Genomic DNA, 24,025 nt, shown 5'->3' on the forward strand with positions numbered 1-24,025 from the left:
TGTGTGCAGCCTCTGGGCTGCGGGGCTGAGACCCGTGGGCCCTCCTGGCGTCTTTGGAACCGGCCAGCACACGGTTACGTCCTGATCCTGCTGCTCTGGGCCGTGGAAATATTCGGTGGGAGGGGAGCTCGGCCCGTGTGCTTGGAATGTCATCCTCCCAGAAATTATATTAACCCTCCTAAGAGACCAGCAGGGCATGGGGATTAAGTAGACCGATTGACCGGTTGAAATGGCAGTTGGCTGTCCTGTGACAGGCACCAGCCAGAAAGACCATATGATCGTTTGCCAAGGAGAACCCCTTTGGGAGGGAGAATCTCCCTGATTCCTATTTCCATGCCCTAGATTCCACAGAAGCCTTGGCCTCTGGGAGTGGGGTAGGGAAGCAGGTGGGTGAAGGTTAGGGGGCCTAGAGAAACGTCAAGAACCTTACCCTAAAAACCTTCCCTTTGCTGTGGAGAAAAATGACTTGAAACCCTCCCCCCCCCGCCGCCCCCCACATGCAACCTAGAGAAGATCGTAGCTAATCGGCATGTAAGTTGGGGTCAAAGAACGGAAGGAAGAATCGATTGTTTTTTTAAGTTACTGAGAAAGTGGGAATGTCACTTTGGGCAGAGAGAAAGAATTTTTTTTTTCTGGAGTGTGTCTTTCTCTATGCTACAGTCCCTAGTGGGCCGCTGAGACTTGCAAAAAAAAAAAAAAAAAGATTTCTTTTAATCCACCTTCCTTTTTGTAAGCAGCAGCAGAAGGGCCTTTAAATCAAATGCAATCAGCAAACTTGTCTCTTGCATTTATTCCCTGCTTCACTCCCTGGAATTTGGCACTTGATGGATTCTGGATCTGACTTCAGGCTTTTTCCAAATCCAAGACTTGGGGAATTTTGTTAACAGCGCAATAAAATAACTTCATAGCGTACAGGAGGCACATTAAAGAAGTTGTGTGTGTGCGCGCACTGCTCTCTCCCCTTAAAATTAAAAAAACGCAATACAGACAATGTTTCTTTAAAAGTCTCCATCTGCAAATCCCATTAGATGTGCATATAAGGTTTCTGATGATTAATAGTTGCCTGCTCGGGGTTTTGGTTGGAGGGGATGTGTGTGTGTGCTGGTTAACCCCTCCCTCTCCTCTCTCATGTTTCACTTCAGAAATGTGTCACTCTCTCCCCACCGCAGGATTTAAAAGTGTGCCTCACAGCCCTGGTCCAGCCCTCGGCAGGCATTTGCTGCGGGCTCCAGGACGAGCGCTCAGCAGCTGGTGCGTCTGGGCTGACACAGTGAAAATGTTTTAGTGTCATCGGCGACACATACACGTACAGGGGACCCCACTAGGCAGGCTGGCGTGTCGGGGAGGGGCAGGAGGCCAGGAGTGAAGCCTGACATAGGTGTGCCCGCACCCAGACGCGTGCCTGGCCACATGCGTGCCTACTTGAAGGAGAGACTTCAGTTTTCGTTTTCGTTTTGGTTCCTGGGGTGAATTTTCCGCCGATCGTTCTCCCCTCTTATTTATTTATTTATCTTTTTTTTTTTTTTTTTGGCATTGTTCAAAACTTGAATATAAAAAGCGTGAGAATCAAAACTTTGAAAAGACTGAGGCGCGCAGCGACAGACCCCCAGATGGATCCCGTGGCCAGCAGCTGCATGAGGAGCCCCCACCCCCCAGCCCCGGTCTGGGGCTGCCTTCGAAATCCCCACTCTGAAGGCAGTGGGGCCTCGGGGCTGCCCCACTACCCGCCAACACCCTTCTCCTTCCACCAGAAACCAGACTTCCCGGCGACAGCGACGGCAGCGTACCCCGACTTCTCAGCCTCCTGCCTGGCAGCCGCCCCACACAGCCTTCCCCGGGAGGAGCGCGTCTTCACTGAACAGCACCCCGCTTTCCCGCAGCCCCCCGACTGGCACTTCCCTGTCTCAGAGGCCCGGCGCAGGCTCAACCCGGGCCCAGCGGGGGGCTCCAGGGACGTGGGGGCCAGCAGCCCGGGCCTGGTGGACACCACGGGAGGCCCAGGCGAGGACTACGAGGTCCTGGGGAGCACTGCCCACGAGACGGAGAAGAAGTCCACCAGACGGAAAAAGGAGAGTTCAGGTATGTGGCTGAGGAGCAGCTGAACATTCCTTTGCTTCGTTGCTTTCCCTCTCTGAGCCGAGCTGTCCTGACCAGGAATTGCAAACGATAATCTCTCATCTACGCAAAGGCAGGAGTTACCTTTGGGGTGCCTTCTACTCAGAGGTCCAGGATTCTCTGGTGATGGGGTTCGTCTCTGTGCCCCCAGCACCCCTGGACCCCGGGAAGATTATTTCAGCAAGTGAGTGAAATAAGATCCACAAGGATTGGGAGGATACGTGGGACAGTGCAGGCTGGCAAGGGCTGGAGAGGGGCTTTCTTGAATCCGGGCTGCCTCTGGTTCATGCTTCTCCCCACCATGCCCCGGCAGGCTCCAAATGGTCCCAGAGCCAAAGGGTTTGCTCGGCAGAGGAGTCAGCTGAGATGGGGGCTCGGAGGGCTAGGACGAGGCTGGGACCCTGGGATATCAAGCAGAGCCAGGACTCTATGTCTCCAGGAGACTAGAGGCAGAGAAGCAGGCCTGGACCAGGATGGGAGAGGCAAGGGGTAAGGAAGAGATGGGGTACCGAGATTGGGGACATACTGCCCACAAGGTATCACCCTGCCCGTGCCTGGGCCAAGAGGGCAGCTTAGCGTGTTAAGAACAAGGCTGTGCCCGTGCCTCCTGTCCCCACTGCCCGCTGTGTCCTCCTCACAGCCGTCCTCGGAGCAGGGTCTGTCTGTCTGAACCTCTAGAGGACTTTCTCACGGGGCTAAACAGGGGCAGGTAGAAGAGAAGGGTGCCACCAGTCAACAAGAACACTCTGTGCTTTGCTTTGCGAAGCACTTTCAGTGTAGCACAGACTTCCAGAGAATCTTCTGTTCGCCATGCACTGCCCAAGGCGCCGGGGACGCAGAGATGAATGTAAAGGTCTCACACCCCAAAGGGCTCAAACTGAGAGGGAGAAGAAGCTACCTGTCTAGCATTGGATGTGCTCTTTTGTGGGGGGGGGGGGGTTCCGAGATGCTGCAGGAAACACGTTAGCTCTTTTGGGTCCCGCCAGTGTGTCAAGTTGGTACAGCAGGTCTGATCAGTATCTCCGTCCTATACGCGTGGAAAAGGAGAGACAGAGTTTGAGGGGAACCCTGCTAGAATGGAGTCTAGATAGTGACCCACTTATCTGGATTTGCCCAGGACTTTTCCGGGGCTAGCATTGAAAATCCAGCATCCCAGGAAACCCCTCAATCCCGGGCAAATCTGGTAACCCTAGGACCGAGCTCAAACCCTAGACCTCAGACCCCAAAGCCCGCACCCTTCAGCAGATTTCAAACAGAATCCTCATTCGGAAATAGTCACTCTCCGTGCTTAAAGAAGCCCCTCAACACGCTCACGATGGATGATAGGGACCACAGGCCTCCTGGCTGCCTGATAGGAGGGCCCTTTAAATCTCCAGCTGGTTAAATCCTGAACTATTCCTAGCCCTGGCTGGAGATGTGCCGAGATGGGGCACTTTCTGCTTCTCCTCGCCAAGGGACTCTCAGCGACTTGGCTCTGTGCCCAGTTGAAGAGCTCTCCCCTCCGTGGCGCCTGCCCGGTACCTCCCCTGCCCACATCTTCCCCCGATGCATCCAGCCACTTTTTTTTTTTTTAAGTTTATTTATTTATTTTGAGAGAGAGCGCACATGAGCGGGGGGAGGGACAGAGAGAGGGGGAGAGAGAGAATCCCAAACAGGCTCCGCACTAAGAGCACACGGAGCCTGGCGCGGAGCTGGGTCTCACGAACCTGCAAGATCATGACCTGAGCCACAGTCAAGAGCCGGTGGTTAACCGATTGAGCCACCCGGGGGAGGGGGAGGGGCGGGCAGCCGCTTTCCAGGGAACTGGGAGCCGAGGCACCAGAAGGCACAGGCAAGGGGCTGGGCTGAGGCAAAATCATTCTGTGTTTCAGCCAGACCCAAATGTGTCGTCATTGCTTCGGGCCAGTGGCCTGTGGCACTGCATTAGGGAGTGAGCTCCCGTGCCAAGCAGGTGACCATCCCAAGAGCACAAGGACACCCTCCACTGAATGCCCTGCAGCTCTTCACAGGGTCAGCCTCTGGGGGTGGGGGCGGTGCCGATTCTCATGGGCCCCGGGATCCCCGTCCATCCGGGTCCCCTCAGGAGCAGCAGCGATGGCAACAGCAGTCGGGCAGGGCACAGCAAGCTGAGTTTCATTCATTCTTAGGCTTCCCGACCCACTCTCTCTGTTCAGCATGGGAATCTTTACAGCCCAGCTAGTTGCTTGAGTCTTTCCCTTTGGAATTGAACTGGAGGGGGCCGAGGCAGGAAAGATCAGCTTCTTAAGAGCCCGAAGAAAGGGGAAAGCAGGTGAGCAAGGTTCACAGCCAGCTCTAGGAATCTGGAATCCAGCTCACGGGAAACAAACCCAGAAAGAACCCCCATCCCACTCCACTGATCCTGAGTCACGGCTTGCATTCTCTGTTTAAAATTCTGATATTTTGTTCCGCAGGGATTTTTTTTCCACATTAAGTTTTTAAATTATTTATTTATTCTTATTTCTTTTTGAGAGAGAGAACACAAGCGGGGGCGGGGGGGGAGGGGGGGGAGAGAGGGAGACACAGAATCTAAAGCAGGCTGCACGCTCCGGGCTCCCAGAGCCCGACGGGGGGCTCGAACCCACGAACTGCGAGATCATGACTTGAGCCAAAGTCGGACGCTTAGCCAACTGAGCCACCCAGGGGCCCCTTAACTTTGATTTTTTAAAAACGTTGCATTCAGATATTATTTCTCTTGATTACTGAGGGTTTGACACCACCTGCATTTTGCGCTGTGTGTCTCACATGCCCTTGCTAAACTATCTCTGAAGATTAATCAACCATGGATTAGAAATGGGTTTTCCATGGGGCGCCTGGGTGGCTCAACTGGTTGAGCGTCCGACTTCAGCTCAGGTCGTGACCTCACTGTTTGTGGGTTCACGCCCCGCATGGGGCTCTGTGCCGACAGCTCAGAGCCTGGAGCCTGCTTTAGATTCTGTGTCTCTGTCTCTCTCTGCTCCTTGCCTGCTCACACTCTGTCTCTCTCAAAAATAAATAAACATAAAAAAAAAAGAAATGTGTTTTCCAGAATTCTTCGCGAGGCAGGCAGACAGGTTGCGTGACTTTGGAAAACTTCTTAATTGCTTTGAGCCTCTGTTTCCCCAGCTGCAGAATGGTATCGTAACAAAAGCACCTTCCATACAGAGTCACTGTGAAGGTTAAATGCACTGATCCCTGAGATGAGCACTGTGCCTGGCACATGAGTTCAATAAATAGCCGCTCTGAATGTTATTAGGCCCATGTTTCCAGAACCAACCTTCAGAACATAAGGGGGTCGATGGAATTGAATATTTCAAATACACTGACTCAGAAATTGCTGAACTTGGGGTATAAGACATGGGAACGTCTTGCAGTTATCCCTGGTCCCCAAATCCAGTTGTCCTCAGTTAGGAGCTTGGACCCCAGAGTTCTGCTGGAGAGGTTGGGGGGTGAGTCGTGCCTGGCGAAAGGGCCCCATACTGGCCGGCGGAGGCGGCTCTAGGAACAGAAAGTTACTGGAAGTTTGTTTCAAGAGGAACGTTCTCTGCTCTCCCCTCTCCTTCTGCCAGTCCCAGCTGCTCCCCTATCACCCCCACTAGAAGTGGAGCTGATTAAATAAATGATCAGGAAAGCAGGGGTCTCTGGCTCCCACTCAGAGACCTTCTGTTGGTTCACAGCACAAAACTGATTTAGGAGACCAGTGTGATGTTGTCTTACCGCAAACACTCCCAGCCCCAGGGCCCATGGGTGTTAAAGATCCCTGCTGGCAGGGACAGCTGTGAGGCCACTGTTGTTTGCCCTCGATCTGTCGATCTGTCTTGCTACCGTGGTCGTCTTTAATTTATGGGAATGAGGGATTTCGCGGTGATTTCCTGGCGGGGTTCAAGGGAAGGTCGCGCGTGATCCGCCTGGCTGTAGGTGAATCCGATCTCCCGCCTGGGAGAGGTTCTACCCCCACCCCCACCCCCACCCCCACCATGCTGGGGCTCAGCTCTGCTCGCTAGTGCTCTCACGGACTCCCCCTGCCTTCCTCAGACTCGCTTTGTCCTGTCTCCTTACTGCCTCCAGCCACATGAGTTCACTTGCCCTGCAAACACACCCCCCTTTTTCTCCTCCCAACCTCATTTGCCGAAGAACTTTCCCTTGCTTCAAGCATCCTCTCCGTCTCCCACTCCTCTGCCTGTTGAAACCCTTCTGATGTTAACATCCAGCTCGAAAATCACCGCCTCGAAGAACCTTTCCTCTTTTTTAAAAGCTACGGTTCCCCTTGTACCTAGCATCATTTCAGTGGAAGCTGTTGCTGAGAAGTTGTAGCTTTTAGTTTTCACTAGAACCTGTGCTGATTTTCTAAATATATAGCTTATAATGGCACAGAGGAGCTCTCCTGAGATTTCTTACCATGGGACGTCTTGTATTTGAAATCTCCACTTTATTTTTTATTTTATTTTTTTTTTTAATTTTTTTTTGTCAACGTTTATTTATTTTTGAGACAGAGAGAGACAGAGCATGAACGGGGGAGGGGCAGAGAGAGAAGGAGACACAGAATCGGAAACAGGCTCCAGGCTCTGAGCCATCAGCCCAGAGCCCGACGCGGGGCTCGAACTCACGGACCGCGAGATCGTGACCTGGCTGAAGTCGGACGCTTAACCGACTGCGCCACCCAGGCGCCCCTGAAATCTCCACTTTAAAAATTATGATCAGGGGCACCTGTCTGGCTCAGTTGGTAGAGCATGTGACTCTTGATCGCAGAGGTGTGAGTTTGAGCCCCACATTGAGTATGGAGATTACCTAAAAATAAAATCTTTGGAAAAAAAATACATACATACATACTATGATAAAAAAAAAAACCACATAAATAAAACTTACCACCGTGATCATTTTTCTTAAATATTTATTTTTGAGAGAGAGAGAGACAGAGTGAGAGCAGGGGAGGGGCAGACACACACACACACACACACCACACACACACACGATTAGAAGCAGGCTCCAGGCTCTGAGCAGTCAGCACAGAGCCCAGCACAGAGCCCAACACAGGGCTCAAACCTATGAACCGCGAGATCATGACCTGAGCTGAAGTCGGATGCTTAACCAACTGAGCCACCCAGGCGCCCCAAGACAAGTTTTTTTTTTAAATGTTTATTTATTTTCAAGAGGTTATGGGGAGAGGCAGAGAGAGAGGGAGACACAGAATCGGGAGCAGGCTCCAGGCTCTGAGCTATCAGCAGAGTCTGACATGGGGCTCAAACCCACGAATGGTGAGATCATGACCTGAGCCAAAGTCGGATGCTTAACCAACTGAGCCACCCAGGCGCCCCAAGACAAGTTTTTTTTTTTAATGTTTATTTATTTCCAAGAGGTGATGGGGAGAGGCAGAGAGAGAGGGAGACACAGAATCGGGAGCAGGCTCCAGGCTCTGAGCTATCAGCAGAGTCTGACATGGGGCTCAAACCCACGAATGGTGAGATCATGACCTGAGCCAAAGTCGGACGCTTAACCAACTGAGCCACCCAGGCACCCCTACCATCATGATCATTTTTTTAAATGTTTTTTTAAGTTTTATTTATTTAAGCAATCCCTACACCCCATGTGGGGCTCGAACTCACAACCCCGGGATCAAGAGTCACATGCTCCTCTGACTGAGCCAGCCAGGCGCCCCAAATAGTGATCATTTTTAAGTGTACCGCCCAGTAGTGTTAAATCTATACACATTGTCCTGCAACAAATCTCTAGAACTTTTTCATCTCACAACACCGACATCCTAAATCCATTGAAAAACAACTCTCTCCTTTTCCTTCTCCCCGGGCCTGACAAATAGCATTCAACTTTCTGTTTCTGTGCCTCAAGGTGTGGGGGCGGGAGGAGGGGGTGGCTAGGGGGTGGGCTGAGGTGGGGCTGTACCGTTATATTGGATGAAGAGTAAATCCGAACAGAACACGGAGTTCGTTTAGGCCAAAGTTAAACCCGTGTCACTTGGCCTTTTAATACCAAGCGTTATTAAAGGCTGATCTAAAAAAAGAGTTAGACTACTTTCGATATTTCGTGTGAGTGAAGTCACGCAGTATTTGTCTCTCTGTGACTGACTTATTTTACTTAGCACGATGTCCTCCAGCTTCATCCGTGTTGCAGCAGATAACAGGCTTTCCTTCTTTGTTAAGGCTGAATAATATCCCATTGTATGGATATACCACCTTGGCTATATCCATTCACCTGTTGATGGACAGACACTTGGGTTGCTTCCAAGTTGGCCATTATGAATAATTCCACAATGAACACTGGTGTGCAAATATCTCTTTAAGATTCTGCCTTTGAATTCTTTTGGATACATACCTCAAAGTGGAATTGCTGGATCCCACGGTAATTCCATGTTTAGTTTTTTGAGGAACCTCCATACCCTTTTCCATAGCCACTGCACCATTTTCCAATCCCACCAACAGTGCACAAGAGTTTTTTTTGTTTTTTTTTTTAATGTTTATTTATTTTTGAGACAGAGAGAGACAGAGCATGAACAGGGGAGGGGCAGAGAAAGAGGGAGACACAGAATCCGAAACAGGCTCCAGGCTCCGAGCTGTCAGCACAGAGCCCGACGCGGGGCTCGAACTCACGGACCGCGAGATCATGACCTGAGCCGAAGTCGGCGGCTCAACCGACTGAGCCACCCAGGCGCCCCACAAGAGTTTTGATTTTTCCACAACCTCACCAACACTTGTTCTTTTCTGTTTTGTTGGTTGGTTGGTTGGTTGGTTGGTTGGTTTGGGTTTGTTTGTTTGACAGTAGCCTTCCTAACAGACATGAGACGATAACTCATCATGGTTTTGATGTGCATTTCCCTAACGCTTGGTGATGTTGAACATCTTTGCATATGCTTGTCGGCCCGTTGTAGATCTTCTTTGGAGAAATGTCTATTCAAGTCCTTTGCCCATTTATTAGTTGGATTGCCTGCCTTTTGCTGTTGACTTGTAGGAGTTCTTTATATATTCTGGATATTAATCCCTCATCAGTCTATGGTTTGCACATATTTTCTCCCGCTCTGTAGCTTGCCTTTACATTCTGGTGATGGCTCCCTCCGCTGCATAGACCTTTTTAAGTTGGACGTAGTCTCATTTCTCTATATTTGCTTTTGTTGCCCGTGCCTCTAGTGCTATATTCAAGAAATCATTGCCAGACCTAATGTCATGAAGATTTTTCCCCATATTTTCTTCTAGAGGCTTCACGGTTTTAAATCTCATGTTTAGGTCTTTAAACTATTTTGAGTTAATTTTTTAATATGCTGTGAGTTAAGTAAGGGTCCAACTTCATTCTTTTGCATGTAGATATCCAGTTTCCCCCGCATCATTTATGGAAGGTCATCCTTTCCCTACCGTGTAGCCTGAGCACCCTTGTTGAAGCTCATCTGCCCATATATGTGAGGGCTGACGTCATAAGTATTCTGTTCCATCATTCTACACGTCTGACTTTATGCCAGTGCCATACTGTTGTGATTACTGCCGATTTGTAATACGTTTTAAAAAATCAGAAAGTTGTGAGGCCTCCCTCTGTTTCACTTTCTCAAGATTGTTGTGGCTGCTCAGGGTCCTTTGAGATTCCATATGAATTTTAGGATGATTTTTTTTTTCCATCTTTGCAAAAAATGCCATTGGGATTTTGCTAGGGACTGGGTAAGTGAGGCCATTGTCAACGTAAATTGTTTCCTTAATATCCCTTTCAAGATTGTTCACTGGTAGTGGATAGAAACACAGCTGATCTTTGTGTGTTGATGTCGTATCCTGCAACTCTGCTGAATTCGTTCGTTAGCTCCGAGAGGTTTTCTTTACGGAATCTTTCGGGGTTTCCACATACAAGATCGTGTCATGCGTCAACAGAGATCATTTTTACTTCTTCCTTTCCAAAATACATGCATTTTATTTCTTTCATTGTACGTTGGTTTTTGTTGTTGCTGTTGTTTTGTTTTTGCTTCACAATTGAGTATGATGTTGGCTGTGGGATTTTCATATACGGCCTTTATTATATTGAGACAATCCCCTGCTGTTTCTAGTTTGGTGGGTGTCCAAGGATCCTTTCCTGACCTCCCTCTCCCAAGACACAGAACATGCCTCCTTTGTACCTCCATTTCTGCATCAAAGCCAGTTTGCCTTTCATCCGGAGCTACAGCATATGGCTCCCTTCTCCCTAAAACTGAGGTGTCTGGAGGGCCAGAACGATAACTGGTTTCCCTATGCAGTCTCCCTAGCACCGACTAGAACATTTACCACGGGAGGAGCTCATTCAATGTCTGGTCAATAGCCTGTTACGGCCTGGCATCCATCCATCCATCCATCCATCCATCCATTCATTTTTCTCACCTTCTCTCTGAGAGTGGCTGTGCCACCTGGCCCCGGGGGTTTCCACCATGTGTGATGAACTCCTGTAAAATTCATCAGGACTTTTACAGTCTCGCTCAGGAAAGAGTGTGCAGACAGCCGGACTTCAATCATAAAACCAGCCCAGGGGCAGGGCTAGTGCTGGGGTCAGAAAGACACAACGAACAGCCACTGGGCCGGCCACTTCTCTGCAGGAGTGCCCCACAGGGTACTCAGGTCAGCTCCCAAGTACCGGGGCCACCAAGGCTGGGAAGCAAGTAGAGCTTCTGTGGCAGAAAAATATGGTGGAGTCACTCACTCCACTAGGACAGTTAGGGGGGCTGCGATGGCTGGGCAGCTGGAGGGCCCAGCTGTCATACGGATGTGTGGCTGTGTTTCAGGTCTAGAGGAAAGGGCACCTTTTCTAATTTGCAGAGAAGTCTCCTGTGGACTGGCATCAGCCTTGCCAAGCACCCCTCCTGGCCTTGCTCCCTCTCCTCAGAGGCGAACGCTGGCTCCGGGGATTTAGGGGCATCTCAGTCTGCCCGGGTTGCCGTAACAAATCACCATACGCTGGTCGGCTTACACAGCAGACGCTTATTTTCTCATAGCTCTGGAGACTAGAAGGCCAAGATCAAGATGGCAGCAGGTTTGTTTTCTCTGGAGGCTTCTTTGCTTGGCTTACAAATGGCCGTCTTTCTGCCATGGTTCCACGTGGTCTTTTCTCTGTGTGTGGGCATCCTTGGTGTCTCTCTCTGTGTCCTAATCTCCTCGACTTACAAGGACACCAGTCGGATTGGATCAGGGTCCACCCTGATGGCTTCGTTTTAACTTAATCATCTCTTCGAAGACACTATCTCCAAATACAGTCCCATTTTGAGGTCCTGGGAGTTAGGGCTTCAACATATGGGGGAGGAGGGGGCAATGCAGCCCATAAACAGGAGGAAGAAGAACAAAGGGCAAGGTTCTAGCTGTGGCACCAAGGCCCAAGTTAAGTGAGAGCAGCATCTCAGGGGTGCATGACCTCAGAACTTTCCTAGCCGCGGGTCCTGTCGGCCACTAGAGTTTTTCCACTCAGAGCATTGTTTCTGGCTACAAAAAGATCCTTACATTCTTACCTTACACCTACAAGGAGAGACACTTTTAGGAATGAATCTTTATATTTATTTTAAGGTTTATTTATTTATCTTAAAAGAGCGCGAGTTGAGGAGGGGCAGAGTGAGAGAGAGAGGGAGAGAGAGAGAATCCCAAGCAGGCTCTGCGCCGTGAGCCTGACACAGGGCTTGAACTCACGAAACCGTGAGATCACGACCTGAGCCGAAACCAAGAGTTGGACTCGACCGACTGAGCCACCCAGGTGCCCCACGAATGAATCTTTGAAGAAGTGGGCTGTCTGACACAGGAAGAAGGAAATGAGGTGATAATGACATGAACGGACAACCTCAGTGTCACTTGGGTCGCAGAGTACCATGCCGGGTGATGTCACATCCGTGCCCACCCTCCGTGCTGGGCTGCAGCCTAGTAAAGAGGGTGGGGGGAGGGGCTCGGGGGCTAACGTTAAGTGCACTAACAGGGCAGAGCTGGACGCAGTCCCAGATCCACAGCTTCCTGTCTGTGTGACCTCCGGCGAGTGCTACACCCCACTGAGTCCCAGCCTCCTCTGAAAAATGAGGATCACGGGTCTACCTCGCAAGGTTGCTGTGGGACAGGATGAGATCGGAGATGTAAAGACACAGCCAGCACTTGGTAACCCTTCAATCCGTTGTTCCCAAGCCCACAAATGAGCAACCCTTCTCTTTTCAAAGTCTTCCCCGACCCTGGCTGCATCCCAGGTCACCTGTGCTCAAAACCTGGCAAGGCAGGGACCCGAGGTCAGAGGGAGCCTTTGAAGCCCGCCACCAGCTGGCTCTGCCTTGTCTCTGAGGGCTCGTTGGTCCAGGGTCACTGCAGTGCTGGGCAGGGTGTGGCTTGAGAGGCACGCAACGGCTGCAGCCCCCCTCATTCCAACTCCAACTCCAGACCCCCCCCCCCCCCCCCCAAGCGAGGAAGAAGCCTTAGGAGCCAGAGCGGCCAGTGTGGAAGGAGAGACAGGTACTCCACATCCCGCCTGGTGAGAGCACCTGCCCCCCACAGTCAGGCAGAGATCAGGGCCCAGATCAGGACTCGAGGCCTTGGCCATTGTCTGAACTCAGAGGCATCAGCACAAACCCTGTGCCTGAGTCCCCTCGGGCCCCAGCCAGATACGGTCTGGAAGTTCTGCAGAAAGTCAGTATCCACCAAAGCAGCACAATTCTGACCAGCATCTAACACAAAAGGGTCCGAAGAGCTCATGGGCTGTAAGAAGGTCAGCGAGGAGCAAACTCAGGCCTGCCCGCCGTCCTGCCAGGGCGGGGGCTCAGGGGTCCCGCCCTACTCACCTATTTCTCTGGCTTGAATAAGTCAGGACATCTGGGCCCAGGGGGGTGGGGACGATTCCAGAAGCAGAACACTTCTTCCTTCCCCTGCCGACCCCCCTGAAGCAGCGCCTGTCCCCCAGTGCCCTTTCTGCCCCCTGAGCTGGGCTTCCCTGGCCTCTGGCCAGGATTCCTCCCCCGCCCCCTCCCCAGCCTTTTCTATTTCACGGTGTCCCTGTGTTCCTTGAACACAGTGGTGGAGGAACAGTGTGAGCAGTGGGGTCTGGTCCTGAAGCCCACACTTCCTTTGGTGACAGCTGAGGGCGACATCTGGAACTTATAAACACAAACAAAGCCCAGAGCTGCCCATGCCTCCCCACCGCCCATCTCAGAGGCTTGCTGCTGCTCCCGGCCCTCATTTCCACGGCCCCCCTTCCCCTTCACCTCGGTGCTCCCTTATTCCACGGCCATCTACACTCCATCTCATCGCCTCTCGATTCCCCTCTCCCTCACCACCGCATACCCCCACTGCCCCACCCCACCTGGGTCCTTCAGCAAGGACTATAGCACCAGGCATTTCCATTCCAGAACAATCTGCTTCTCTCCCAGGAAACATACTTTGAATTCCCGCCACCTACTCCTGAGCTCCTCAAAGAGGCTGCGAACCCTCCCCATGTCTTTGGGGGCACCCATAGGAGAGGGAAAGGGCCCGGACCTGAAGGTGGGTGGAGCTCATGGGGGCCCAGTGAGACAGGCAGGCCAATCCCAGGAAGCCAAGGACGTCCTGGGACACAAAAGTGCAACTCGTCTTGGGCTGGTTCCATCTGGGTCCTGTCTACTCTGATGCACTTCGACTCCTCCCGAAGTTGAAAAGGATCAGAACTAACAAGGACGTCAAAGGCCCGCACTGTGACAGCCCAGGAAGCCGCATTTGCCATTTTCAGAGGGGTTGCCAAGGTTTCACCTGCTGACAGCATGCCCCAGGTGTCTCCTCCCTTTCTCCTCCCTGGGGAGTCCCAGGGAATCAGACACGGACGCACAACGGACATGTCCCTGGAGTGAGCACAGCCTCTGTGCTCACCGTCCCCCCTGCACAATGTGACATATTGGCCGTAGCCCCAGACTGGTACCAGGGCAATTCCACCAAGCCTTTCAGTCTCTGGGTCTTCACTTCTTCATCTGTTCAATGGGCTGGTGTGTACCTTACCTGCCCTCCAGAATAATTAAGAGGACACGACAGGAAGCAGCCCAAGATGTGGAAGAGCGTCCTGTCGAGGGAATCTGGGTTTGCGGTCTAGCCCTGCCGCTAACTAGCTGTGTCTTAGGCCCTCTCTCACCTACTCTAGGCTCCCCTGTAAATGGAAAGGTGACTGGAGATAGCGCTAAGCCTCTTCCAATGCTACTCTTCTATGATTCTGCGGTAAATGTGAAAGCCCCAAAGATGTTTATCTCTGGGGAAAAGAGACCCATTGTCAACGGCAAAGTTGTTATTTGAATGCACAGCCTGTGGCTTTCTATCGTCTTGGACAGAAATTTATGGAAAATGGCCATGACAACTGGGGAGTAGGGATACAGGCCTCCAAAAAGGCATGTTCCCCAGCGTCTGTCTGAACTTCCTTGTAGCTCCGATAAAGCTGTCTGCTAACTTTAGGAAGGCCTGCCAAAACTGACAGCTATTTACGAAATAATTTACCCTGGGTGGTGGAAAAGCTCACGGTGGAAACCGCAATCACACATACATCCTGTTTGCATTTCTCCGGGCACGACCGTTCCATCGTGGCCCCACTGGCTGGCTGGGAGGGTGGTGCAGGGGCCGGGCAGGGCGGGCCGCTCCTCCTGAGCCACAGAGGCAGGCCGGCGGAGCACCAGCCCATCCCTCTGCAGTCCCGGAAAAGGCACCCCTGCCCTGGAAAGAGAAGCAGGACCAGGACGGCTGGGGTGTGATTCTGATCGATGCTTTAGTTACTGTGCCTGGAATCATTCACTTCCCCTCCTGCCACCCCCCACCCCCACCTCCACCGCAAGGTTGACAAAATAGGGGCCAGAGACACAGATCCAAGCAGAGATGCAGAGACATAGTGGAGAAGGGAAAACAGCTAAAAGGCCAGACGTTAAAAAGGCATCGCTTCCACACAGCTCTGGAGACGGGGTACCTTGACAAGTCTCACCTCTAACCTCCACCGTGACTCACGTCTGCAATTTCGTCTCCGGGAGAACCTCTTCTCTTCTCGTGGTTCTTTCAGACGGAGCCTCACGGCACACCCAGCGGAGCCTCACGGCACACCCAGCGCCGTGCTAGGGGTTAACACGCGTTACCCGTGGCATTTTACCCCTGCTGATGTAGATATGCTTGTTTTGCAAAGGAAGGCAGTTCAGAGAACTTCAGAGAGTTGCTCCAGGTCAGAGAGCTCTTCTTTAGAGCCTGCTAAGGCCCAGATTCTCCAAGGAGAGAATCTGAATCTCCCATTCAGCTCCGGGAGGGGAGCTTTGCACACCAGAGGGAGGTAGAGGTTCCCTGGCACGGCCCTGACCTTTGGGCTGAGGACCTTGGGAAGACCAAGGACGGCCTTGGAACAGAGCAGAGAGCATGACCTCGGATCTGACTGAAGGGAGGAACTAGGGGCCCGGACAAGAATATTTGAAACTGGAGGGGCCTCAAGTTCAAGGCCAGGGGTTCTCAACAGAAGAGAGAGTAGGGAGACAGGAAGGGGATGCCAGGCTGCATACTGGGGAAGGACCCTGACACCAGCTCCTCAGGGGCGCGAAGACCCAGCCCAGCCCCATGCTCCTACGCATGGGGAAACTGAGGCCCAGGGTGGGAAGGAGGCCCCCCCAACAAAGGTGTACTCGCCTGGGGTCAAACTATCCTGAGGGCAGTGTGCATGTGAACTGTGCACGGGAGCTGGCAGACCGAACACCCCGAGCCAGAAATAGCTCAGGGTTTGTCCTCATCCTCCTTTTTCGATCTTGATGAAAATAGTGAACAAAGCAGAACTTCCACTTCTGCCCCCCGTACTTCAGGCCCTTCTGTCATTTCTAACAGTGATGAAAGAAAGGTCTTCTTCCCCATTCACAGAATGGCTCACTCACTCCCCAGCTCCGGCTTCTCTGCCCCATTAGTGTTTCCCAGGCTGAGGCCCAGTGCCTAAATCAGGACAATAAGAGGAGAGGGGAGGTGGGCAGAGAGAGGTCCAAGAACCAGTCCAAAACCAACACAGAGGGGTCCTCTCCCTACCTCCCCTCCTCTCTCTTGCGTCTCCTGGGAGGATTATGTGCAGGACTGGGCAGGGGCGGGGGCAGGGGCTGTTTTCTGGGGATTCCATAGGAACCCGGGCGCACCTGTGCGGGCCCAGAGGAAGGGGAGTGTAGGTGTGGGCATCCATCCGGGACACGGCCTCCAGGAGCCCTGGATGTGGAGACAGGCGGAGCTGCGAGTCCAGATCAAGCCAGATGGATGATGGAAGACTGAGGCCAGCGTTGACCACCACACCTCTAGTCAAAGGGATCTGGGTCCCAGTCTCGGTTCTGTACTCCCTCCCTCCCCTCCCCCAAACACTGCTGGGCACACTGGGCAAGTGCCTGGGCCTCTCCGAGGCCGCTTCCTCCTCAGTACCCTGAGTAGGATTTAGCAAATGTTTAGCAAATACTGCGCCAGGTACGGGAGCATGTGGGAAAAATCAGTTCCTGGTGGGGAGAAAGAGAACCCTGTTAATCAAATTTTCACAAATTTCACATGACAGTGCTAAAGGGGACAATAATACTCCTGGGGGTGTTTTGTGGAATGGATTAAATGCATCTGAGGACACAGAAGCCTTCAAGAAACCACAGCCCCTCAGATGGCATCTCGGGGAGCCGAAGAATTGGAAGAATACTTTTTTCTTTGTCATGCACTTTAAAGTCTCCAAAGCAGTTTCCACACACAGGAGCTGGTCCAGGCTTTCCAATAACCCTGGGAGGTAGGTGCTTTATTTCTGGAGGAGGCAACTGAAGCCCAGAGAGGTTAAGTGACTTCCTCAAAGGCCCCAGCAAGGAGACCAAGGACTCAACCTTGGCGCTTGAGTCGGGGCATGGTTTTACACTCACTCATCGTGACAGGGAAGAGCTGGGAACCACTGTGAGCTGTGGGTCAGGCTGAGATGGGAAAAGGCCGGCCAGGATGTGCTCCGGAAAGGCTGCCCGCCCCCCCCCCCCCCCCCCCCCGCCGCCCCCCGCGGCCGGAGGCTGCCAAGGCCTTCTTTAGGACTGCCTGGGATCTAGCCCCCGGGGCTGCGCGTCCTCCCCCCCCCCCGCCCACGTTCCGGCTTCCGGAGGGGTCTGGGCCAGCCTTCTCCAGAGCCCACGGGACAGTCAGTACAACGGCTTCCTGCCCCCTGAGCGTGTCCCGCGGGCGACCAAGCGCCAGGGAGATCCTGGTGGGGGCGGGGGGAGGGAGTGGGGAGTGGTGCGCTCCTCTGTCTTCTCTGTTCCCGCAGGGGCGCCCGGATCACTTTCACGGTGCGCCCCCCACCGCGTCGGGAGCTGCCACCCCGGCCCCTCTCCCTGGCTCCTGGGCGGCGGGACCGGGACGCGGGGGGTGGAGGGACTGGAACCCGAAACACGGACTGATGGAAAGCAAGAGAAGGCCTGCGGGGAACGACATCCAAGGCCGAAGTTCCAGAATGGAACGGGGTTGACGAGGGGTCTCCACCTCCCCACCTGTTCGCAATGTAGCTGCTTGGTGGGGAGTGTGCACGGCTTCCCTGCCCTCCCCCACCCTGTCTAAAAGCCCTCCCCCCGACACCCGCCCGACACACACACACACACACACACACACAGGGATGCGGTCGTGGACCGGGCAGGAGGTGGGGGCGCAGTTTTCAGTAACGCACCTGACTCTGAGCCTAGGCCTCCTGGTCTGTGAAAGGACAATGAAACGAAAAGACTTCTAAATTTTAGAGCCCTGCAGGCAAAGTGGGTCCTGTAGCCATTCGCGGGACAGTGGCACGCGTGGGTACCTGTGCGGGTGTCTGGGTCTCCTTCTGGCCCCCCCACCAAAGTGAAGGCAGACGCACCTCTCACCTTGCTCAGGAGAGAACATATAGTCCCTGTCGTTTGTACGCACTCTACAGTTTGTAAATCCTCCCTACAAGGATTTTACTTCAACAGTATGTGAGTCAAACTGCCTGGGTTTGAGTTCAGCCTCTGCAGCTGCCTGGCTGGATGAACTGGATGAACTTACACAGCTTGCTCACCTTCTCTGTGCTTAGTTTTCTGGTCCATACGTTGGGGCTGATACAAGAATGCACCTGGCTGAATTATTGTGAGGATTAAGTGGCTGACACGTGTAAGGGGCTTGCTCCCGCCACCACTGTTGGCAGTTACGATTGAGGCCCTGCTGTGTCTAACTCAGAGCCCAGAACTTTCCAGACCTGGCCCCTCCCGGTATCAAAGGGGGAAAGAAGCTTAAGGCAGCACACTTCTCAATTTACATGTGCGCACAACTCCCCTGGGGATCTTGCTAAAATGTGATTCTGATTCAGCAGGTCGTGGGTAGGGCCTGAGATCCTGCAAGTCTGACCAACTTCCTGGCCCTGCTGCAGCTGCCATGGCATCCTTCGAGAAGTGAGGTCTTAGAGCAGTGGTTTGTAAACTTGACCTTAAGTCAGATTCACCTTGAAGTCTTGGTAGGGGCCGCTGGGCCCTACCCCCCCCCCCCCCAGCCTTTCCGATTCAGTAGGTCTGGGATGAGACCTGAAGATAATGCATTTCCGATCGTTCTCAGGTGATGGTAAGGCCACTGAGGGCAGAGAGCCTTTATTTTAGAACCTCTTGCCCCACAAGCTTCTGGCCACTACTAAAGTCAAGCGGTTGGGGGTGGGGAGGATGGGCTGGATAGTAGAAATCATTAAACAGGGTGCCTGGGTGGCTCAGTTGGTTAAGCGTCTGACTTTGGCTCAGGTCATGATCTCATGTTTGGTGGGTTTGAGAGCTTGGAGCCTGCTTCGGATTCTGTGTCTCCCTGTCTCTCTGCCCCTCTCCTGCTCGTGCTCTTTCTCCATCTCTCAAAGATAAATGTTAAAAAAAATTTTTTTTAAATAAATAAGAAAGACAAGGTAAGGATGTCCTGACTCTTAAGGATAGAAGGGAACAGAGGAGACCTCAGCGGCTCACATCTTCCTCTTTGGGATGCTTTCTCCGCAGACAACCCAGAGAGCCGAGGGAAGCCTGATGGCAGCAGCAAGGCTCGAAAGGAGAGGACAGCCTTCACCAAGGAGCAGCTTCGGGAGCTTGAGGCCGAGTTTGCTCACCATAACTACCTGACCCGGCTCCGGAGATACGAGATCGCTGTGAACCTGGACCTCTCGGAGCGGCAGGTGCAGCCCAGGGGCCCCTCCTCCTCCGGCCGTCCCTTCTTTCCTCTGCTCTCTCGCCCCCCCCTACATCCCCCCACGCCCCCCACACCTCTCCTTTTTCTCCTCTCTGCCCAGTGCAGTGGTTCTCAACTGTGGCTCTACCTGAGAATTACCCGCAGAGATCTGAATAACATTGATGTCTGGGCTTCACCCCTAGAGATTGTTTTCATTGGTCTGGGACATCGGAGTTTTTCAAAGGTCTTCTAGATGGTTCTCACAGGCAGTCAGGGCTGGAACCTCTTATCTGGTTATTCCCAAAGTGTGCATTGAAATCGTCTAGGCCCTTGCTTAAAATGCAGACTCTAAGGGGTGCCTGGCTGGCTCAGCCCAAAGAGCATGTGACTCTTGATCTTGGGGTCGTGAGTTCAAGCCCCATGTTGGGTGCAGAGATTACTTTAAAAATCAAATTAACAACTCAAGGGTCACCTGGGTGGCTCTGTCGGTTAAGCGGTTAAGCGGTCTGACTCTTGGTTTCGGCTCAGGTCACGATCTCATGGTTTGTGAGATTAAGCCCCACACCAAGCCCTGCATTGAGCCATGCGTCGGGCTCTGCACTAAAAGCGTGGAGTCTGCTTGGGATTCTCTCTCTCTCCCTCTCTCTCTACCTCTCCCCCAACCGCTCTCTCTCTCTCAAAATAAATAAACATTAAACAAAATTTAAAAAGTAAAAAAAAAAAATAAAAGGCAGATTTTGTAACGCTGGAGAGCCATTTTGCAGTAATCATAAAGTGGGACCAGGAATCTGCATTTCTTTTTTTTTTTTAATTTTTTTTCAACATTTTTTATTTATTTTTGGGACAGAGAGAGACAGAGCATGAACGGGGGAGGGGCAGAGAGAGAGGGAGACACAGAATCGGAAACAGGCTCCAGGCTCCGAGCCATCCACCCAGAGCCTGACGCGGGGCTCGAACTCACGGACCGCGAGATCGTGACCTGGCTGAAGTCGGACGCTTAACCGACTGCGCCACCCAGGCGCCCCAGGAATCTGCATTTCTAATAAGTTCTTTAGCTGGTTCCTGGGCACACCCTAAAAAAAACTTCCTAGGCCTTTCATTCCGGGCTTTCCCTCAGAGCATTCCAGCCACACCCGTACTCTAACATGGCGTAAAGTCTTATAATAATAATATTTGATAGCAACTTTCAGTTGATGAAGGGCTCTGCTGGAGTGCTAGGTTTAGAAAACTAAGATCAGGTCCTGTCTCTACCACTTTCTAGCCCTGTGACCTCTGGGGTGTGTCTCCTAACCTCTCCAGGTCTCCATCTGTAAAACAGGGTCGTGACCACACCCTGCAGGCAGTGCTGAAACTCAGATGAGGGAGTAAGCAGCCCGGAGCTATCTAAACTGACAAGTACTTCGTAAATGTGCCTGGGGAGGAGGGTGGTAATCCTCTGCTCCCAGACCCTTGGGTAACAGAAGCCGGAGGAGGGGCGGGGCATGTGAAAGGGGGTGGGGCCAATGCCCAGTGCCTTTTAGACCCTGTCCCCAGACTGTCAGGCTTTCTTTGTCAAGAGACACAAGACAGGCCTCGGAACAGATTGATGTGTCCTCCCTGTCGTGTCAGTTCCTGGTGCCTCTGGAGGAGTGGGGCAGGGCAAGCAGAGGTTCAAGTTGGGGGTCCCTGGAACTACGACCTGCTGGCTCGAGCATCCATACGGGGAGGTAGTGGCACCTGCCTTGAAGTGACCAGGTTCCTTTGCTTCCTCCGCCAGGTCAAAGTGTGGTTCCAGAACCGAAGGATGAAGTGGAAACGTGTGAAAGGGGGTCAGCCTATCTCCCCCAGTGGGCAGGACCCAGAGGATGGGGACTCTGCCGCCTCTCCAAGCTCAGAGTGAGAGTCTCCGTGGAGGAACAAAAGACTGAGGACTGAGCCCCCTCCCCAACTACCCTCACCCCAACCCCACCTTCACCTTCTCCCACCCACCCCAGGGCCACCTCTCCACGTCTTGCAGTGACTCTTAAACCTGAAGCTGTCCAGCATTCCTGGAAGCCTTGAAGTTTCCCAGGAAGTTCTATCCAGTTTTGCTCTGCCCCAAGCCCTTGGCTTCCCACATTTCTTGCGGAATCCTACAGCAGCCTGACTGGACTGAACCCGAGCGAATCTGGGGAACAGCTCTGGGCGCACCGTCGCTCAGGGTGTCTCGGCTGCTGCCCACACCTCCTCCTCCCACCTTCCTCCAACACCAGCCAGACCTCCTCTCCAGGTCTGGACACCACCTGATCTGCTGGGAGAGGAGCCCTGGGACCAACTAGTGACCTGTGAAAGCAAATGTTCCAAAAGAAAGGGAACGATTAGGACACACGCACCCCCTGGACCACCCTTCCTTTCTGGGTTCCATATCTGAGGCTTTGGGGGCCTTCAGTTGCCCCCAAACCCCAGGGAGAGTCAGTGTGAGGAGGGTTGAGGACAGAAACTCAGTCCTTGTCTCCCAAATCTGTTGTCTGAGTGGCCAAGTTTATGACTGTCAGAAAACTGTCAGAAAAACAGGCTGGTGTAAGCGGTCCCCGCCCCAGCCCGTTCGCGCTGACTTGACTGGGTGGCTGAGAACGGACCCAGGACAACACTTCTTCAGAGTCCATTCAGGGATGCGGCTGGGACTGCTGAGCAGCTAGCTACTCCTTTTCAATCCACAGTTTTTGGATTGAAAACCTACCCAGACGCTCACATTATTGAGTCGAGGGCTGGAAAGTGTCCCCTGTGTTCTGAGGATGAAGAGATCACTCTAGGGCCAGTGAGTGAGGACCTAGAAATGTGGATCCTTGGAGCGGAAGTATCCTGTGCCTTCAAAGGATGCTGTCTGCAAACAGGGACAGAAAAACAATCCCTCTTTCTCCATGGGATACATCGGAGCCCTTCTGATGTGTTCCACAATTGCTGTCATTATGGGAGGAGCTGCTAAGTTTATGTACGTGGACCGCCCAGATCTTCTGGGGTGACCCTCCGGGGACTGATGGCCAAACAGCCTGGGGCGACTGGAGCCTTCGAGAGAGACCTCGGCCTGCCTCGTACGCTGCCTCCCAACACCAGCTGGTGTCGCAGAGGGAGGTCAGCAAGAGTTTGGAGCTCTTGTGTGTAGATTTAATCACTCGCATGTAAAAAGAACCCCACCTCCCCATCCCGCAAGGACAGACGCTGGGGAAAATGATTGCCAAATGAGATGGCTGGTTAGAGCATGTGTAATTTTTTTCTAAAGCATATTTCATATATTTTCTTAAGATGACATCAAGTTAACTGTGCAAGGTTAATTCACTTAGTAAGAAAACTCTTGGAGAAATAAAATCAATAAAAAAAACAACAACGTTCCCGGGCCTTTTTCCTTGCAGAGCCACGCTCTCTCTGGGTGCAGCCCTGTGATGCCCATGTGAGGATCACCCAGACAATGTCTAGAAACAAAGAAAAAGGGGAAGAAAGAAAGCACTGAGAATCAAGGTGCCCCCCCTTTAGGGTCTTCAAAATGTGGGGGTGCAAGTGTGATCGTTGTAGCAAAGAATGTTCTTCCATATGCAACCACATCGTCTCCATGTCCCCTTGTAAAATTTTAGCTGTCCGTGTCCCTAACCTATGGCTTATAAAATCATTGAAGTTCCAGGGGCGCCTGGGTGGCGCAGTCGGTTAAGCGTCCGACTTCAGCCAGGTCACGATCTCGCGGTCCGTGAGTTCGAGCCCCGCGTCGGGCTCTGGGCTGATGGCTCAGAGCCTGGAGCCTGTTTCCGATTCTGTGTCTCCCTCTCTCTCTGCCCCTCTCCCGTTCATGCTCTGTCTCTCTCTGTCCCAAAAATAAATAAACGTTGAAAAAAAAAAAATTAAAATCATTGAAGTTCTGTAAACAAAAGATGGGTTCTTTTGTTAATAAAGGAATCTTGACCATACACTAAGCCCCCCTAACTTTTTTTAACATTTACTTATTTATTTTGAGAGAGAGAGGGAGAGCGTGAGTGGGCGAGAGACAGAGAGAGAGGAGGGAGAGAATCCCAAGCAGGCTCTGCACTGTCAGCGCATGCACCGAGAGATCACGACCTGAGCCGAGATCAAGTGTAGGACACTTAACCAACTGAGCCGCCCGGGTGCCCCAAGCACCCCTGGCTTTTAAATTCAGAGTCTGGAAGTTTTGGTTTTCCGGGGTAAAACGATGCACACCAATAGTAATACAAATGCCACAAGAAGCAATGGCCGTCGTCCTCTGTCTTTCTTAATTAAAAAAAGATTAGTTTCACCGAGATGTCAACAATGCACAACGTAAGACTGGCTACAGAGAGGGGAGGGAGGGCGCCAAGAGAGGAGACCAGGCCAGGATTCAGTCTTGAGTCAGTCTGGGCCCAACGTGGGCATTGACCAGAAATGACATCATCAGGAGCTGGCAGAGGAAAGCAGACCAAAATCAAGATGCCAAAGAAAAGGTTCAGGCTCAAAGGCAAGCAAAACAGACATCCTCGGGCACTCCAGCGCCTCCCCCCCCCCCCCCCCGCCCCAACTCTACTCCAGGGGCTTCAGAGGATATCAGCCTCTCCTGTTTTTCCTGGTCTCTCCAGAATGTGCCTTCTCTGTCTCCCATGCAGACCCCTTTCTCAGTTCTTTTGCCCCCACTGCTGGTTCCCGAGCTTTGCTCCTTCTGCCCACTCCCTTCCTCACTCTTCACGCTCTGCCCAGATGGTCCCATCGGCCTACATTTTTTTTTACCAAGGTAAAATATGGGCAACATAAAATTTTAACCATTTTTAAGCATACGGTTCTGTGTCATTAAGTACCGGCCCGTTGTACAATCATTGTCACTATCCCTCTCCAGAACGTTTTCA

General features: G+C 52.5%; 1 protein-coding gene across 3 annotated transcripts; it reads left to right on the plus strand.

The window, feature by feature from the left end:
• The first annotated feature begins 1,156 nt into the window (after positions 1–1,156).
• Positions 1,157–22,840, plus strand: MEOX1 (mesenchyme homeobox 1). 3 transcript variants are annotated; one of them, XM_047846057.1, is made up of 4 exons: positions 1,157–1,251; positions 1,559–2,079; positions 19,022–19,194; positions 20,944–22,838. In XM_047846057.1, the coding sequence occupies exons 2-4, from the start codon at positions 1,611–1,613 to the stop codon at positions 21,064–21,066; spliced, it is 765 nt and encodes a 254-aa protein (XP_047702013.1). In that variant the 5' UTR covers positions 1,157–1,251; positions 1,559–1,610; the 3' UTR covers positions 21,067–22,838. The 3 variants fall into 3 exon arrangements, with proteins under 3 accessions (XP_047702013.1, XP_047702014.1, XP_047702012.1); XM_047846056.1 differs by having other exon boundaries at positions 1,177–2,079; XM_047846058.1 differs by lacking the exon at positions 19,022–19,194 and having other exon boundaries at positions 1,173–2,079; positions 20,944–22,840.
• Positions 22,841–24,025: the final 1,185 nt, after the last annotated feature.

The sequence above is a fragment of the Prionailurus viverrinus genome, unplaced genomic scaffold (genome assembly GCF_022837055.1).
Source record: "Prionailurus viverrinus isolate Anna unplaced genomic scaffold, UM_Priviv_1.0 scaffold_35, whole genome shotgun sequence".
NCBI lineage: Eukaryota > Metazoa > Chordata > Mammalia > Carnivora > Felidae > Prionailurus > Prionailurus viverrinus.